This window comes from Opisthocomus hoazin, chromosome Z (assembly GCF_030867145.1).
Source record: "Opisthocomus hoazin isolate bOpiHoa1 chromosome Z, bOpiHoa1.hap1, whole genome shotgun sequence".
In the NCBI taxonomy this organism is placed as follows: domain Eukaryota; kingdom Metazoa; phylum Chordata; class Aves; order Opisthocomiformes; family Opisthocomidae; genus Opisthocomus; species Opisthocomus hoazin.
Genome location: NC_134454.1, coordinates 88,387,427 through 88,406,501, shown reverse-complemented (window position 1 = coordinate 88,406,501; position 19,075 = coordinate 88,387,427). Strand labels below are relative to the sequence as shown.

General features: G+C 44.5%; 1 protein-coding gene across 1 annotated transcript; it reads left to right on the top strand.

Annotated features, from left to right (window-relative positions):
- The first annotated feature begins 114 nt into the window (after nt 1–114).
- On the top strand, nt 115–18,631 carry CFAP53 (cilia and flagella associated protein 53). Its single transcript, XM_075446946.1, has 8 exons — nt 115–192; nt 1,086–1,315; nt 3,599–3,772; nt 10,794–11,097; nt 14,563–14,781; nt 15,855–16,071; nt 16,564–16,666; nt 18,139–18,631. The coding sequence occupies exons 1-8, from the start codon at nt 127–129 to the stop codon at nt 18,377–18,379; spliced, it is 1,554 nt and encodes a 517-aa protein (XP_075303061.1). The 5' UTR covers nt 115–126; the 3' UTR covers nt 18,380–18,631.
- Nucleotides 18,632–19,075: the final 444 nt, after the last annotated feature.

The window sequence follows — 19,075 nt, the reverse complement described above, 5'->3', positions numbered from 1 at the left end:
CCTCAGGCCGCCATGACAGCCCCCCCCTGCCCCCTCAGCCCGCCCGGCAGGCTGCGCCCGGCGTCGTGAGGTCACTTCCGGCGCTGCGCGTTGCTATAGCGACGGGAGGCGCGTCCGGCCTGGGCCATGGAGGAGAGGTGGCGGCGGCGGCACCGGGAGGTGACCGGGCCCTTCCCGCACTCCCTGGCGCTGGTGAGGGGCCCTTGGGCGGGGCAGGGCCCGCTGGGAGGCGGCGGAGCGGTGCGGGGCTGCCGGGGGGGACCGGGACCGTGAGGGCCGCAAGCTGGTCGGTAGGCGGGCAAGGCTGCTCCGGATTTACCTCTGGTTACCCTGAGCCCTCATCATTTGGTGTTATGGGCTTATCTGGTCATGTGTCCAACTAAATAAAACCCAGCGATGCCGTGAAAAGCCGGAGTTGAAGACTCAGTAGTCAGCAGACTATTGAGCAGGGATTCTTCATTGCGGCGCTGGGCACACGGGGGATCTCTCCTCCAAACGTGCGCGCCAGACACCCTGTCATTTCAGCTTAAATACAATCACAATACACAATATTTATTGTATTTCCACGAAATGCTTAGCATATTCATGACTCTTCCAATAAATAATTAGCATATGCTAATATCTTCCACGCATGTCTGGTGGTCTTTGGGGGTCTCAAGATGAAGGCTTATACTCCTCGTCACAGTGTCCACTGGTTGACCTTTGTTTCTGCACAAACTCAGTTCTAAGATCACGCGTACCGTGTCCTTCCAGGTTGTTTTGCTCTGGTCTTGTTGCCCTCGTGGTGCCTCTTTATCTCTGTAGCTCAGTGCATCTGCCCTCCCAAGGCCGAGCTGTCCTAATAACGTTATTTAGGAGTCTCTCTATCTTAGAGCTTTCTTATCCCTCCCCAAAACAGCAAGTGAAGTTTGTCTAAGTAGCGTTATTGAGGAGCCTCTTTATCTTGGCACTTTCCTGTCTTCTCAAAACAGCAAGGATCTCCTTTAGTTTAATTAGAATCACTCTAGTAAGTGGAAATTTTACGTTTACGGGTATCACCAGAGTAACTGATTGTGTTTTCACCACTGATACGCTTTCTCTTACAGAGAGCCAAGCCTGCGAAAGAGCAAACAAGTGAGAACTTTCTCTTGTCCTGCAGACGGAAAGAGAAGGAACTCCTTGAGCATGCTGATTCCTTAAAGCTCTACAAACGGCACCGCAGCATCCACGAGTGGCAGCAGCGCAACGAGCAGAGATGGCTGCACGGCGCTGTGCAGAGAAAGGTGGAGGCGACAATGCAGGAGTATCTGGCATGGACTCATGAGAGGCGAGAGAGGTAGCAGACAAGCAGCGAATACCAATATCTGCCCTCCTATTTTCAACTTAACTGTGTACTTAGAGGAGTGACTACAGGGAGGAACTCTCAGTAGAGCTCAGCATTGTGTGTTACACTGTGCGTTGGGGCATGGTATTCGTTATTCATCATGACAGAAAGAATAGGTGTGCTTAACTAGCAGTCAGGCAGCACCGTAGAGCAGACAGTAGCTATTGGGCTCTCGTTACTGGTACTGGTCATGGAGCCAATCACTATTCAAACACAGTAACTGGTTTAGGTGGCATTTAGAGCCTTGTCTGCCAAATGCCATGATAAAAGTATAAGATAGCGCTTTTGTTGCTGGAGAAGGACATTTTAAAGAGGATGAAGAGTACTTTAGTCGAAGTGTCAGAAGCTCTGATTGTTCGGTGTAACTGAGGGATGGTCGCTACCTCATTAAGTTAATGTTTAGGTCCTACACGTAATACTTTGCAACACAGGCAGTTGAAAGAAGTGAAAATTTGTCAGAAGTCTGTCCGAAATAATAAAGGTGAGGCATATTCCTGGCTTGTAAACAACAGAATGGTGCTGTGCTGATCTTGGAAAAAAGCTGTATGGTTGAATTTTTTCAGTTACTCTTTCATGTTAAGTGACTTTGGAGCTGTGAAGGTCATCAGTTTGGCATCCTGGTCCGATGTGTCTTCGTAGGAATTGTACACCAATTGCACAGAATCACTGTTGTTGGAAGGAACCTCCTGATGCCACCTAGTTCAAGCCCCTTGCCCAAGCGCAGTCATCTAGAGCAGGTTGCCCAGGACTCTGTCAAGTTTAGCTTATCTCCCCACATGGAGACTCCACCACCTTTGTGGGCAACCTGTTTTAGTATTTCACCATCCTCAGAGTGGGGAGAAAAAAGTGTTTTCTTGTGTTCAGGTGGAATTTCACATGGTTTAATTTGTGCCTGTTGCCCTTCGTCTTGTCACTGGGCACTGCTGAGGAGAAGCTGTCTCCCTTTTCTGCATTCCCTCCCTTCAGGTGTTTCTATACGTTGGTAAGATCCCCCTGAACCTTCTCTTCTCCAGGCTGAGCAGTCTCAGCTCTCTCAGGAGAAAGAGATCTTTAGGAGAGATGCTCCAGTCCCTTAATCGTCTTAGTGACCCTTTTCTGGGCTCGCTCCACAAAGTCTGTACGTTTCTTGTGCTGGGGAGCCCAGAACTGGTCCCAGCACTGCAGATAAGCTCTGATCAGTGCTGAGCGGAAGGATCACCTCACTGATCTGCCAGCAGTGCTCCTCGTGCAGCCCAAGATGCTGCTGGGCTGCTTTGCCGCAAGGGCGCGTTGTTGGCTTGTTGTCTGCCAGAAACCCCAGGTCCCTTTCTGCAGAGCCACTTCCCACCCAGGCAGCCGGCAGCGTGTGCCGATACGTGGGCTTCTTCCTCCCCAGGTGCGGGATTTTTGTTGGACTTCATGGGGTTTGCTTTTATTCAGCTGCGTAAGATCCCCGTGGTGTCTTTGCAGGGAGATTGGGCTCGGTACGTGGTGAAGAGAGTGCAATCCAGTTTCCAGAATTAGCAGGTCTTTGGCTTTGCTGCTGTTAACTCCCACCGGCAGTGCCAGCGTAGGTCCATGGCACTGTTGCTCACGCAGTATCAGGGGCGTCCCGTTGTGTAAAAGTGAGAGCGATTATCCAGAGGCTGCTGTGGCATTCGGGCTGGAATTAGTGAGTTTCTGGATTCCTTAGCCCCAGGTTTCTTACTGCTAGGATAACTAAAAAGGTAAATTGTGGCATGTACAAAAATTGGTGATTTGACACAATTTTCTCATCAAAGATCTTTCAGGATTAAGTGGTTTATGGAGTGATGCTAAAATAACAGAAGGTAGCTTGAGAGGAGATACAATTATAGATGCTTAGGGAAGGGTGGTAAATACCAGGGAGGGATTATGCTGAAGGATAACATTAGTATAAGATGAAATTGATATGAACCGGCAACAAATGGAGTCTGGAAATTAGAAGAATTTGTTTAATGGGGGATTAAAGTTGTAAAGTAGTGTTGGAAATGGGTTTGTAAGGTAAACAGCTTAAATTCTGCCAGGACACAGTCTCTCATGTTGTGCTGTAAGAGCCCCTCCATGGGTGCAACAGGAGCGATCCCCGAGTTAAAATCTGATGTTCCCTTCTTTGGCATTTGCAAGAAGTGTTGAAAAGGAGCCCACTGCCCGTTTTACGCTCACAACAAATAAACTAGAACTTTATAATTCAACAGAAGGATTGTTTTAGTTTTTATTTGAATGTTTTCATTACAGGCTGCGTGAGCTTCTGGAGGCAGAGGAAAGTAGGTACTTCGCTGAGATGGAGGCACTTGAAGAAACGGTACTGGGGAAAAAAGAGAGAATGAGGGAGCAAGCAAAATTACTGAGAGAGAAGAGAGAGAAAGAAAGACAACAACTGGTGGCTGAAAAACGAGAGCAGCAATTCAGGTACCGCCATAAAAATAGCTTGTAAAAGAGAATTTGCATTAAGTAAATACAAAGAGGTGATTTAACAAGAAGGTGACGATAATAAACTGAGGAAGGAAAGATGAATGTGATTGAAATGATAAAACAAAAAGAAATAAGGTGGTTTGGATAGAGGTGTGTGAGCTTTGCCAGAAGTTGAAAGGCCTCAGCTATGCTGCATGCAGTGGAGCAGAGTGTAGTCTTTTTTCTGACTTCCGATGAAGGGGTGCAGCCTCTAAATACCACGGATCCAACTTTGCAATGCTGTGATGATGTTCAGCAAAGCGTGTGAGAAAAAATTTTCACTGATCGAGGTGAAGGCAACAGGTACAGAGAACTGTCCTGTCTCCATTATTTGACTAAAGTGTGGAGATACCATGAAAACATTGTGTAGTGCTAAACTCCTCATCCTGCATGAGCATCCCTGCGCTTTCATCTGCCGAGCCAGCTGTTTTGGTAATTCTTTGCTCTGGCATATAGTTCTATTTCAGCTTTCTATTACGAGAGTGAAAAGCATTCATGGAAGGTTAATTTGGCCTAAATGATACTTATTTAGCTAATACATCGAAGGTGCTTGGAAAGTGAAGGTTGTCCAGAAAGACAGTGTTTTTATTTATTGCATACTTTTCCAAGAGTACCAGCCGAAGCTAAGGTTTTGATGCAGCCTGAAGTTCTGTGCCGAGTCTTCCTGGATGCTGAGCTTGGCAGCATCTTTTGAAGTCATTCAGATTTGCAGGTGCTTATCAGGCCCTGAGGCCCTGGCATGAAATCTGACTTGTTCAACTCTTGGAAATCTGGTTTTCTGAGGAACGGATGAAAATAATGTTAATGTAATTTAATTGTAATCATTTGAAGTGTCTCTTGCCAGTCTCCCACAGTGCTATGGAAATCCACAGTGCTTGTTTCTCAGTGTGCAGAGGCTGGGGATAAAAATCAACACTTCATTTCACTTGTGCATAAGCTCTAATTAACTAATTTCACACATAAATGTTGATGTCTTCAGTGTGGTGTTTATTGACGGAGACGGGTGTTGAGGCAGTGTCCGGACCTCTAAATTCACATGCTAGCTTTCAAATATGGCCCTGGCCATTTACAGTTCCTAGTTTGTTCTCTACCTATCACACAAAGCAGTTGAAATTAATTTTTAAAATTGTTTAGAAGAGATGCTTCGGTGTGCCTTTTACTTCGTACTTGTAGCTTGTCTTGCATACCGAGGAGAAGGGATTCAGCTTGCGATTTGGACACCTAAAGGCTTATCTTGATATTCGCTGGGAGTCTGAAATTCTGTTCTGCTTAGATCTTCACTGACATCAGGACAGTTAAAGGAAACTAATGCCCTCCTGAAGTAGGTATGTACTGTTCTGCCAGCTGAACTGCACTATAGCCTCCACTGACTGCATTGATTAGGTTCCTGTTGACTAGAATGGGAATTTAGCTCGCGCATAGATTTCAGTTTCAGATGTCTAATTTTAGATATTTTAATTACAAAATGAATTCTACCAGTGAATCTCATCATCTGGTGATACATACTTGGACTTTGATGCTGCAGTTGCCTGTCTAATGTCTCAGGTCCTCTTTCTTCCCCGTACAACTCTATTGATATGTGATAGATATATATATATATATATATAGTTCGCTCACTATCATGGGATCACTCCCATCATCCTTCTGCGTTTCCCAGTCTGCTCTAGGCAATATTTGTACCACATAGTATCCCATTAAAAAGTGTTACTGGAGCTTTACTGGTGGCATTCTGCTGGCTGCAGTATTTAAGAGAATTAAGAGGCAGTGAAATCATCTTCACAGCTGTTGTGAGTGGCAATCTCTGAGTATCTTTGCAAATGAATCTTCATCCTACAGTGCGCAGAACCCTTGTCTTTGACTGTCCTCATGTAATGGAAATATATTATCATAGTCAGTTCCTCACTCCATTACTGTAGCTCTGTCTCTTTCTGCTTTTGAATTCAGGACCCTATTGAAAAAAACAACTTTAATAACAGCAGATGGCAGCAGTTCAACTGTCTGTTGCTCTCTCCTTCACAAGCCAGACAGCTTTTTTCATGTATATGCTTAATGATATTTCAAAATCCTTTCTTCTCTGTCCTTTTCCAATGAGAAAGGAAGTTTCTACTGTGGTGATCAATTCTGATGAATTAGTAACTTCTAATATCTGAATCTGCATGTATTTGTCTTCTGTCAATAGCTCCAAATCTGTGTTTCCCCCACTGTTAGCTGTTACTCTACCTCCTAAACCATCCTGGTCCATGCAGAGATCTGGGAGAAGGCTTTGCTGCTCCAGAGACCAACACTTACTGAAGTTCCACAGCCAGAAATCTGTAATCATGTTACAAGCTGTGCTCTAGGGCAGCCGTCTCCAAACCTCCTTGACTGCGCACCCCTATCAGTAAAAAAAACTTCTTGGCACTCACCCCCAATATGTATACTTATAAATAATATACTTATACTACTGTATTAGTATATTGAGTACATTATAAAACACATACAAAAACAGAAATTAAGAAGGTGAGGTAAAGATGAAGTAAACACTGTTTTTATTTGTAATGTTATTAATTAATGGTAAAAGACATATTTTCTTCCCGCACCCCAATGGATTGTCTTGCACACCTCACTTTGGAGACCGTTGCTCGAGGGAGGTCATTTTGGTAACAGGTGGATATCCATATGATTGCCTGTTTCTCTTTGTCTGTGAACTTGCAACTATTCTGAATATATTTCTGAAACCTAATACGGACCTCTTGATATTTCCTTTAACTTTAAGCAAGGCTTACACCTCCCTTGCAGGTGTAGATTCTCAAACCAGAGGCTTGTTTAGCCTGAAGAAGAGAAGGCTGAGAGGGGACCTTAGAAATGCCTCTAAATATCTGCAGGGTGGGTGTCAGGAGGATGGGGCCAAGCTCTTCTCAGTGGTGCCCAGCGACAGGACAAGGGGCAACGGGCACAAACTGAAGCAGAGGAAGTTCCGTCTGAAGATGAGGAAGAACTTCTTCCCTCTGAAGGTGACGGAGCCCTGGCCCAGGCTGCCCAGGGAGGCTGTGGAGTCTCCTTCTCTGGAGATATTCAAGCCCCACCTGGACGCGGTGCTGTGCAGCCTGCTGTGGGTGACCCTGCTTGGGCAGGGGGTTGGGCTGGGTGACCCACAGAGGTCCCTTCCAACCCCGAACATTCTGTAATTTGGTATAGGAGCACCTCCATCATACAGCACTCCAGTCCATTATTCCAGAGTAGTAAAAGGCAGCTATTTTATCAGCCACGTGGGCTGGGTTTGGAGCTGAAGTCTGAGCTTCTTGGCAGTGATGCTAGCCAGGAAGGGTCCTTTGTCTCTTGTGATAGAGGGCACAGTCCTTGGACCACCAATGTCCTGCTGGAATTCATTTTCAGTATTGTGAAGGGCTACAACTTGTATGAAAACATATTCAGGCAGTTTTAGCCTGAAGGCATGTTCATCATTGGTATCTTTAAAGAAAATTGCAGCGTCTTAAAATTTGCATAAAACACACATTGCGTCCTCTTTCTTGTGATAACATCAGAAGCATCCGCACAGAGAATGTTGTTATCACAGCAACTTTGTACTGCAGCCATAAAAAGAATAAATAACTGGGGGGTTGGGGGGGAAACAAAAGCAGTTTATGCCTTTGGGAAGTGGCTACATACAGGCACAATTTTAAAGTTAAGAAGCTTAAGATAGCAAAGTGAGGAAGAAAAACAGCCATCTGGGGGAGCAGATGTTTATAGGTTGCTGTAAAAGCTGCTTTGAAGGAATTATTTTGATGAAATCAAGCAATTACAGGGTTATTTTATATTAAAATTCTAACCAAACCGAACATTTATTTAATGTCTCTTCCCCTCTGAGAATTCAATTACATGCAGATTAATTTATAATAATGAAAAAGAATAACTAATTCTTTATTCATTCACTGCTGAGAGAACTTTGAACCCATTGTGTTAAGGTAATACTGTTGTTTATAATGGTGTAAGATTTCAAGTCGTAATAATGGCAAGTTTCCCTCAGCACATTTGAGAAATATTTTTTTCATGAATACCAATTAGTGCTGTAGTCTGTAACCACCACTAGCTCCTACCCAGGAACTGGAAGATAGAGCCCAGCGTTAGGATGTGAGGAAACCAGCAGTGCCGTAGTGCCTTTGTTGACCTGCTTGAAGGCAGGGGCACCTCTCGGAGTGTGCCGTGGCTCGCAGCGTGCACGTGGCTGCGCTGCTCTCCGCTTTCCTTGGCGGGACAACCAGAGAATGAGTGGTCAGAAGGTTCTGCTCTCATACAGGAAGGTAAAACAGCCATCCCTTCTCACTAGCCTGTGCTGCCATCTGCTCCTTTGTTTCTACATTTCCTCACCCTTGCTTTCTGAAGCTGAGCTAAGGATGGTTCCTCACTCTGGGGACAGTTTCTCCTTTAGAAGATACAAGCCCAGCTCTCAGGCAAAAGCCCAACGTTTGGCTAGAGGATGTAGCATGTCCTAGGACTGGGGGAGAAAAGTGCAAAGTGTGGGAAGTTTTATCTTGCAGAGACTTGACATTGGTGGAAAGGGCAGATTACTGTTGTTTCTTCTCAGTCAGGAACAGTTCAGAGGTTAGAAATGCCTTCTGGATATCAAGCAGAATGAGAATTTTGTTTTCATGGTGTTCTCCCTTTTACTGTTTGTATATAGTGCTTAGCACCTTCTGATGCTGCCTCCATGGCATTAGGTGTTTAAACAGAGGATGAAGAGAGTAGATGCCCCCAGCGCCAGAAGCTTACAGCTGAAATGTGAGGCAGCAAACAGTGAACGCCAACAGGAAGAAAATGTGGCGACACCTCTGCTTCTGTGTGAAATTACAGGTCAAGCATGGTGTTCTTTGGCTGTGTCTCACTGCTGCAGCACCAAGGGAGAGCGAGGTGGAGCAATCCTTCCCCTCCACTGTCACAGCTCTGTTTTCGCACCGCTCCGCTGCGGTTTGGCTGGTTGGATGGCTCTGGCTGTGGCACTGAGAGCAGGGTCAGGCTGGCTTTCGGCACTGTCACTCTTTCTGTCGGTCAGCAGCTTGTTCAGCCAGTTCTGAACCAGAGGAGGGCTATTTGGGGAAGTGCTCTTTGTGGTTTGTAAGCCCTAAGTAACTTTTATTAGGCTGAGTTACCATGGAGTTCTGTTGGTGAAGCTTTGGCAGATCTGGTAAGCCAACGTATAATTGTTACACGCTGGTAGTTGCCTCAACCACATCTTAATGATACCAGGAGCTGTGCTCATTCTGTGCTTGTTAGCAGGACATGAACGGGACGTGATGAAGGAGCAGCATCAAGTAAAGAAGCAGTATTCTGTAGCATAATCTTGCTCGTTTTAGGACAGAAATGAGTTACAGCACACCAGTCGCATCCTGTGTTGCTAAACTCTTTCCCTGTTTGCCTCATTGCCAGTGGATGTAGCAACGGACCTCAGGGAGAGGCCAAATTTGCATTGTTTCTGTAGCTTCCATGGAGGTGTGAACCCATGGCCCCAGACAGAGAATAGCACTCCTATTCATTCTGTACCCGAAACCCAGGTCAGGGGATGTAGATGTGGGGTTAGATGGAGAGAGCAGTTATACTGGACTTTGGAATCATTTAGAAAAGTGAAGACTTGCGAAGACAGATGCTTAGCAGAACCACAGAGCAGGAGAAAGCAAACCACTAAATGTCTGTCTTTAGTGCTGGCAAACTTAATTTTGCTTATAAGTAAAAAAACCCCCAAACAAAAAAATACCAACAAAAAAAAATCCCAAAAAACTTAGGCACTGGAATTAATTCAGATTTTGTTTCACTGCTGTAGTTATGAACATTAAATAACTATCCTGATGTGGAGAATGATAGCTCTATGAGATAGTTTCTTGATGAATGTTTAATAGTTCTGCTACACAGGATTGTCAGCTAAACATTGTATAAAAGAGTAGTATTTCACATTGTACAGGTAACTACTGCCATCATGCAGTGGCTCGAGATTCAGTCAATGATATCTCATGATGTCTGCTCTGAATTCCAAGATAGGATTGCAGTAACCTGTAGAACATGGTTTCATTCAGCATGAAATTGTGAGATACCTTTTTACTTCACATTCATGTATGTCTATCACACGTCCATAGAGCTTACAGATCCTTAACGCTTGTAGATCTTCAGCACTGCCTGCTAGTTTCACATTTTGGTTTTATGAAAATCTATACCCTGGTTAGAGAACAGAATTAAAGTGCTTGTTCAAATTCAATTGTATTTGATAGCAGATGTTGATCTCAGTGCTTGCTTTGTAAAAATAAAAGCAGAGTCTCTAAATAATTGCGTGTTCTTCAACTGAAGGTAAGTATTTGCTTACATGCAATTCAATTGCAGTGAGTAAATGGCAAGTGAAAGCTGTATTACTTGTTTGACTGTCTAGCTGCTCCAGACCTTTATTGCAACTTTTCTGAATTATCCCACAAAACTTTATTTAAAAAATTAATAAATTTCAAGTGGTTCCTGTTTGACTGTGTAACCTAAACTTCCGCTCTCAGAGTATTTTCTGAATATGAATGAGCTTTCAAGTGACTAGTAAACCTATTCTAAGTCTTCATTTGAATAGAGCAACCTACGTGTTTGAGCAAGCGTAGGGTGCATGTGTTTTGTATGCTTGAAAAAAGTGTATATATACAAAGTCCACACAACGCATGTTCCAACTACATATATACATTTTACATAAAATACACCTTCTGTATATATAAATATTGTGCGTGTGTATATAGATTTTTTTTTTACTAATGCAAATACAGGACCTGTTCTTTGACTCATCAGTGTCAAAATCTCCATCAAGTCAGGCCCTCTGTGATTGCTTAGGCCTCACAAGGCATCAGTGCCAGACCAGGTGTAGAACTTGGCATCCTGAGCTGTAGCCCTTCGAGTACTTATGAGTGAGGAGCCTCCATCCATCACACACCTCCAGACTTGCTTATTGTTTTGAGACTTTTTTAGCTTTCATGCTGTCTTTCAGAGAACAATGTGAGGAGCTTCGTATACAGCAGATGAAGAAGCATCAGAAGGAATTGTGTGAAGACCGGCTGGCCCAGCTAGCCCTCAAGGAGGAACTGAAGAAGCAACAGAAGAAGGAAGAGCAGATGTTTGCAGAGCTTTGGAAAGAGGACAGGTTGGCTAAGGAAAAGCGAGAGGCGGTGGAGAAGCAGAAATCGGCCGAACAGAATCGGGAAATGCTGAATGTGCTCAGTGCCCAGGTAGCGGTGCTCAGCGCTCGCAAAGAGGAGGCGAAGCGGCTGAAAGAAGAAGAGGCTCGACTGCTGGTAATTTCCATGTCATTCTCAGTTCAGGGCGCTCTATAAGGCCTTCCTAATGATAGGCTTACTAGACATTTAGATTAATCCACTCCTTATTTGTATCTTCACTGATTCCATTAGTATCTGAGACTGTCCTATTATGCTAAGCCTCTTTTCCAGAGCTGTGGCAAATGCATTCCTGTTTACAGAGGGAAATACATCTTTTGAAACTTAGCATGTAAAGGGTTTTGGCATTCAAAGTCTCTCAGAGCCTTTGTGGGAAATGGAAATGTTTTTAAGCTTTTGCTGGACAGCTTTGCAATTTTCTGACTTCCAGTTTCCTGTGGGATAGCTAGTGAGTCCTGTGCCCCAGCTGTAATGCACAGCACCAGATCTCAGCCCACGATACGTGTTTCACCATCACGGTAAGTGCACTGGGAGGAAGCAGCTACAGTGCGCTGGTCCCAGAAGGGAAGGCGAGCCAGGAGCCGAAGGTGACAGCAGGGCAGGCAAGTACGCTGTCCCCCCCGACCAGAGTCCCACAGCACCCGAAGGAACGGAGCAGAGCAGGTCTGCTGACGGTGACCGAGGTTATCTCACAGTCCAAACGCTCGGCAGGTCTGCAGTGATGAAGTCCAAGGTGAGGCCAGCAAGTCAAGTCAGCAGGTCTGGATCAGGATCGTCCTCAGGCACAGGCGTACATGCAGCGTAGCTCACGTAGGCTCTGAGGGCGAGAGGCTGAGCCTAACCGCAGCTCCCAGGCGAGTCCTCTCGGCCCTTTCTCGCACCGCTCCTTCCCAGCTCTGATCCAAAGCTCGTGTCGGGGCTGGCTGCGACCACAGGCAGCCAGGCCCCTGCAGGGAGCTTGCAGAGCCCGTTGGTGCACTCGGGACCCTGACGCATAGATGAGGAGACACATCCCTCTGAAAAATCCCAACTGCTTATGCCCCAGCTGACTGAATTTCAGAATCAATGTCCTTTTTTTAATTTTTTTAACAAATTAGCAAGCAGAGCCTAAAGTCTCTCACTTATTAGTGCTGGCTGCTGTTGGGCATCACATCACAGGAGGCATTTGGCTACCTTGACCCAACTGTTTGGCCACTACCCTTTTTTTTTTATCATTTCTCACCAGTGCAGGCTTGCTGTAGTTGTGCTGGCTTTAGGGGGGCTTGCTAGTTCACAGCATTCTGTGTTGACTTTGTGAGTTATGGGAGACTGTTTAGTTCATATTATTTGGAAGACTCGGTCTTCATTTTGCAGCTATTTACGTGTAGCAACTGAATGATCACTTGGGGTACTCTCTTAGGCACTGGAAGCTGATGTTGGCAAGATATATATTCCACTGCTTTTTAAAAATAATGGCAATAATAAATCTAAAACTCTGAAAATCCTGGCTGTAAAACAGTGGAGTCCTTATTCCTAGCTAGACCGTAATGTTTCACTTATTTAAAAACACGCAGCATAAAATTGTTTTCTTGTAATAACTTTTAAGGCACTGCCAAACCTCTCGGGCAAAGAACACTTCTACTTAACTGGCCTTTTCAGAAAAATGTGATTAGAATAGAAGACTTTGTAGCTTCCCCTGAAGACAGCTGCCTTGGACTTTCTCAAGGAGATAGATAAACTTCTGGTAAAGTGGTTTAGTCTCTGGAAAATAAAGACCTTTCTTGGAAGGGTCCATAAAGGAGAGTTTCTGTACTGAAAATGGGATGTAATCCTTTTTCAGCAGAAGAGCGGTGTGACAGATGGCTTCATTACAAGTTTCTTAGTGCAGAGTTGGTAGTCTCTAACAGTCAGGGGTTTCATCTGGGTGAAGGACACACTACGGACAGCTAAGCATCTCTGTGTATAATGGTTTCTTCTGGTTGTTGCAATGGAAGTATGTTATTTGGTGAAGCAAAACTTGCACCCGTGCCATGATAGACCGTATGTGTGCATCAAGACATCTCAGGCTGGGTGACAAAACAGACAGCAATTTTTGCATTGCCTACATTACCTACCCTAGCTGCCTTCCTCCCTCTCTGTCTTTTCTCTCCGTTAGAGAAGCGTGATTTCTTGAGAAGGTGATTGAAATCACGGCTGTAGTCTCACAAGCGCTAAACGAGTTTCTGCCGTAGCCCTTTGGTCCTGGCTTGTGGATGGATGGTTGATAACCATTTCTTTGTGCCTTTGCAATGTCGTGTTACCGTGTCATATAAACTGCCCTAGAATAAGCGCCATGGATCCCACCTTGGATACTCTCCTACAACTTCACTGTCATCACAACTCAGCCTAAGGCATGTGCCAGCTTGCCCCGTGGGCTGCTAACTATTTCCACTTTCTTTCTGTCTTTACAAAGGTTTTTGGAGTACTTATTCTTTGGCTCAAATAATATATATACTGCATTTCAAAGCTGGTTTACCAGCTGCTGAAAGTGAATTTGACCATTTGGGCAGCTAGCACAGTCAGCTTTGGCTTTGAAACACTGCAAGAATCGGTGGGTGCTTTGTCTGGAGTAAGAAGTTATGTTCCTTAGGAAGTGCAGCTTGTACTTCCGTACGGGGAAGATTAGACATGCTGTTTATGACAAACCTGCTGATGCATTTGAGAAGAGTTACTCACATTACAAAAGAGACGTTTAATTTAAAAACAGGTTAACAAAAAACTGTGTACCTTCAAGGCAGCTGAAGCATTTTTTCTGAGACCTGTAGATAAGTTAATGGTGGTCACATACTGTTTTATGACTATGCTGGAGTGCAATTGTTCTTGTAAACTTATTCAAATGCAGGATGGTCACGAATTACACGAAGTTACTTTATTTAGGATTTATTTTTTTTCTAGATAATCTTGAATATGCATATACCTGTTTGATCTTGAAGATACACATTTGCTATTTTTCATTGTTTCTTAAGAACTCAGCTTTTCTGTCCAGTTTTCTGTTCTTCCCAATACAAAGTGGAATGGTTTGAAGCCGTGAAAATTCAGTAACTGCCCATCAGAATATAAAGATCCAATTACTTACTTTGTGCAGCGTTATGTCCAGTAGAGATGCAGCACTCTGAACATCCAGCCCAGACACAGGACAGTTAATATGTGCAGAAACAGGAGGAACACGTGGCTCTGTTATCGGTTAGTGGGTATGGCTGTGGGTGAAGGTTTGGGTGTAGCTCACACGTACTGCAATGATACCGATTGCTCTGAAGAGATGACTCTGTCTGTCCACTTCAACTATTTGGAGAACACCAGGCATTTCAGCGTTTTGGTATTGAAGCGCGTATGATAATTAAGGAGAAAAATTCTGAATTGTAATGAATGATACGCAAAAATGTTAATGTTTTAACAGGTCTAATGGATGATGCCAATTCTCTAATGTCAGCAAGAAAGGTTTTAAATACTTGTCTTTGCTCTTCAATATTCCAATTAAACTAATTCTAGCCATCACTTTGTTGTGAGCCCAGGACAACTTATGTTGAAAGCAATGATTTTGCAAGCTGGCTGTTTTTACCCTTGTAGGAAGAACAGCAGCAACTGCTTAAGCTAGAAAACGAACAACTGCAGATGAAGAAACTACAGAAACAGAAGGAATGCAGGGATATGTTGCTCAGCGCAGCTCAGGACAAGAAGAATCGTCTTAATGAAGAAAAACAGGATGAACTTGCCCTAGACATGAAGATCTTAGAAAAATCTCTTCAGGAACCCTGGGAGCACACCGAGGAGAAAACAGAAAGAAAAGTAAGGGCTAGAAGTGTTCCTTGTGAAGACGCGGGGCAATACCTCATCTAGACTGATTTTGTGGCCCTTAGTGAACCGCGCAGTATGAATGAGCTCAGATGCAAACCCTTTTCTCTGAACAAGTGGATTCTTTTGTTGCCTAGTCTGTTGCTTCTGCTCCTGCCAGTGCTCTACTTCTCTGAACAAGCCCATTAGTTGCTAAAAACCACAGCGAGCACTGTAAAGCGTGCTTTGCAATCAGTGAGGCTACCAGGCGAGACAAAAGAAGGGGGCTCTCAGGAAATCCTGGAATCTTGTCCCTCCCTGTTGATTTCGTTGCGTATAAATCACCTGAGTTTTTTCATCCTTATACTGTGCGGGCGTAATGGAGGTTAGAAAAATATATTGTGTTTCATGGCCCTCATTTATTAAACATTTGTAACTGCAGAGGAAAGTAAATATTTAACTTATTTTAATTCATTAATACTACAAAAGGGTTTTAAATCTTTGATAGATGGATCTATAGATGCAAAACCTCACGTTGAATATCTTGGAGGTGCCATGAAATGTGTCTGTCACTTCCTAAACTTAAAACAAGTAGATTGTCCAACTTCAGGGTGAAAATATGTCTCAAGGTAACTTTAAAACAGAGCAGGGAGCTGCATTCATTACTCTGCTCAAGGTATTTAGATGCTTACGTAGGTTAGGAAAGTTGTAAAAACTCACTGTTAGACCTTGGCACAAAATCAGAGGAGGTGATATTTAGTATTATTTATTATTATATTTATAGATCTCAAGGCTTCTAATGCAGGTGAGGGTGAAGTAACTTGGTCAGCTGTGGAAAGTCTTTGTAAAATGTTGGTGTTGTAGGCAGCTGAGCTGCCAGAGGGGAAGGGATCACTCTACATTTGTTCTGCTCTTACACACTGTCGACTGGCCGGGGAGAAGATTCTGTACAGCTCTTTCCCGTGACAGGGTCTGGGATGGAGCTCTAGGCTCCCGGTTCTCACACTGTCAGCAAACCACCACTTCGTGTTTTGAAAGGCTTTTTTGAAGTTGTTTACTCAGCTCTGCAAATATCCATGTGTTTGCAGCAAGAGCTGCTCAAGGAGCAACAGGCTTACCTGGCACACCTGGCTCAGCAGCTGGAGGAGGAGAAACAGCGAGAAAAACACATGGACAAGCTCCTCGATGACGAAATAGCGAAGGTTTGGGCCAAGAAGGCTGAGCAGATGCGATTAGAAAAGGAGGCGAGAAAGCAGCTACTGAAAGACGTCCTGGAGACAAGACAACTGCAGCTAGAGGAGAAGTGTAAGTATCAACAGCTCGCTGCCCGTGTGCCGAACCTACCGCACGAATGCGAGCCTTGGCAAAGGCGGAGGGAGCGCAGCACTCCTGGGAAGACCGTCTGGCCCAGCGCGCCCAGGCTGTATGGTGGAGGGGACAACACCACCACTGTCTCTGAATCTGCTGCTGAAACTCCACTCCTGCAGGCTTTCCGTGCACTCATTGCCCATTGCTATTGTTAGAACAAAGCCTAGTAAAGTAAGCGTTGTGTGAGCAAGCAATCATTATTATTAATTATATTATTGTTATTATTAAGTTCTGAATGCGGTATCTTTTCTGAGTGGATGAAAAAAATAATAAGCCGAGAATACACTTGCCATTGGTTGTGTGCCTCTTCAGAAGCAACAAAACTCAGGCTTGCTGTTTAGACTACTTGGCTTGAATACAGTCTCACTGTGCCTTCAAGCTTAGCATCGCTATTATCTTCTCAAAGTTGTGTTGTTTTGTTTTTTGCAGCGCAGAGAAATGCAAAGGAGCAGGAAGAACTTGCTCAAGAGAGGAAGTCATTAGCTGAAGCAATCACAGAACTCCAACATATCGAAGAAGAAAAACATGCAAGGTATTTTTCTTTCGTGCCATCAGTTCATTTCATTGCAGATCAATATTTTAAACGTGCGAGTAGGCTGCTTCTCATTTTCAGACAACTCTCAGAGCACAGGGTGGGCTTTCTTCTGTTCAGAGAGGCTCTGCTCAATAGCAGCCCTGTTACATTGCAATTGCTATTAAATCGCTAACTCTGATCTCATCAAACAAATAATGGTGTTCCGTTACATATCCTAGGTTTGGTCTTTTTGGACCATCATGTGACTTACATCGATCATGTTTACTAAAGACATCCCCTCCTACTCTGAGCTGTTATTACGAGTGGCAGAGCTTTGGGGAGGAGGGTTAATGAAAGGTTAGTTCGTTACTTACCTCGGAGAACCAGTGCGGTCAGGCTGACTGCTGAACTCCACCCCCACACATCCCTTAAACAACCGTATAGTCAGCCACCACAACACCAGACTACTGCACGTAACCGGGGTGCTCCGTGCCCTACGGTTCCTCAGGGTGAGAACACAGAACATCTACGCAGTAGCTGAGATGTTCCTCTGGGTGTCATGCAAAGCCTAGGGCAAAGGGCCTTATTTCACTTACTCAGTTTCCCTTTTGTACTCCTGCCTTTTCTCCACACTTGTCCATGGGAGGTGAGCGAGTAGCTCCTTCCAGAGCCCGTTCCTGTTGCGTTCTCCCGTAGCTTCATCAGTGGCAATCTCCTGGCTGTGGCAGGAATCTCACCCTTCTGATGGAAGCATGCCGGGCTTCATTTTGGGTGCGCTTCATTTAGCAAAAAAGGTGGCATTCAGTGGTGCCAGCAAGCGTTTGTGGTTCAGCTGTGTTGCGGCAGCGCCCAAGTGGTGACAAGACTGTTGGCATTTTAAGTGGCTGTGTGAGCCTGCGTGACTCCTGCTCCCGAAGTGCCTGCACGCGTAGGTGGACTTCCACTGCTGCCTCTCCAGAGGGTAGTGGAAGTAACAGTGCGTCTCGAGAACCATCTCTCGCGACAGACATTTCCTAGAATATCAGCACAACGCCGCAGCAGGAGCCCGTGCCCTGCCCTCCCCGTGTGCAGCAACTCGTTACCTTCAGAATGAGCGAGCGGAGATGGGCTGTACGGCGGCTGCAGCAACGAGCCTGGGCTAGGAGAGGGCTGAGACCTGGCACGCTCATTCTCTGGCCTCTCCCCGCCGCTGTGAGGGGCAGGGGAGGCACGCTGATGACAAGGAGTTGGTCTTGCTCTTCCTTTTGTTAAACGTTGATTTTTGCAATCTGCTTTAGAAGATACAACAGAATGCAATTAATTCTCCGAAGAACATACGGTTAGCATGTAGCATTCGGTCACTAGTGATAGTTATTCTGAACACCTAAAAGGAGTTTTTAATGGTTCTTTAGTCTAAGGTTGAATGCTAATAGATTAAATAATAATAATATTAAAATTGTCTATTTTTTCACCCACACTTCATAAATAAACTATTCATATGTCATTTCCAGAAAAGTAAAGGAAGCGAAAGAATATCAAGAGCAACTCAGGGCTCAAATGGCCTATCAACAACAGGCCCGTGATGCTGAGGAAGAAGAGAAGCAGCGAGAATATGAATCGGCTCTAGCAGCAGAGAGAGCGTACCAAGAAAGGGTACGAGACATTCTGTCAAGGCCTCGTGAGGAACTAGCAAAAACCCACCCTTTGAGAAGGAAACTAATGTCTAACTCTCAAGAAGATAATTTACGATGACTTTTTAGCTCACTTGGTTGCCTTAAAACACATTTTCTAAGGGTGTTTATAACTGACTTGAGCTGGTGGGCTCCTCTCCGCTGTGAGGGACAAAAGAATTAACTGGCAAATACGAGACACGTGGTATTTTTAAAGGCTATTTTTTCCCTATTGGATGTTCTTTGACAAAATGACCGATCCAAATCAAAACGATTGACATTTTAATACAAGAATACTCTATGTTCTCTGCAGTATAATAATATTATTATGACATGAGTGGTATGTAGGCATTCTTTAAAATCTGCATAAAGGAAATCTGTAGAAGACTTTCAGCAAACTTTTATTAAAGTGCCTTTCAAACTGTAAATATTCGCAACCCCCTTTTTTTTTTCTATTTAGACAAAAAGTACTTGGTGACTCATCTTTATTTTCCTTATTAAATATAAAACTATGAATCTATTTTACTATGGGCCGGACAGTAAAGAGCTGCACTTGCTTTGGATGTATTCCAATAGCTGTCGAATGGTCTGTGGAATATCAGAGTCCCAAAGCTACTCTGAGAGACTTCTGCTTGGAAAATTTGCTGTACAGGGCCTGTTGCGACAGGACAAGGGGTGATGGCTTTAAACTAAAAGAAGGAAGATTTAGACTGGATATGAGGAAGAAATTCTTTACGCTGAGGGTGGTGAGGCACTGGCAGAGGTTGCCCGTAGGGGT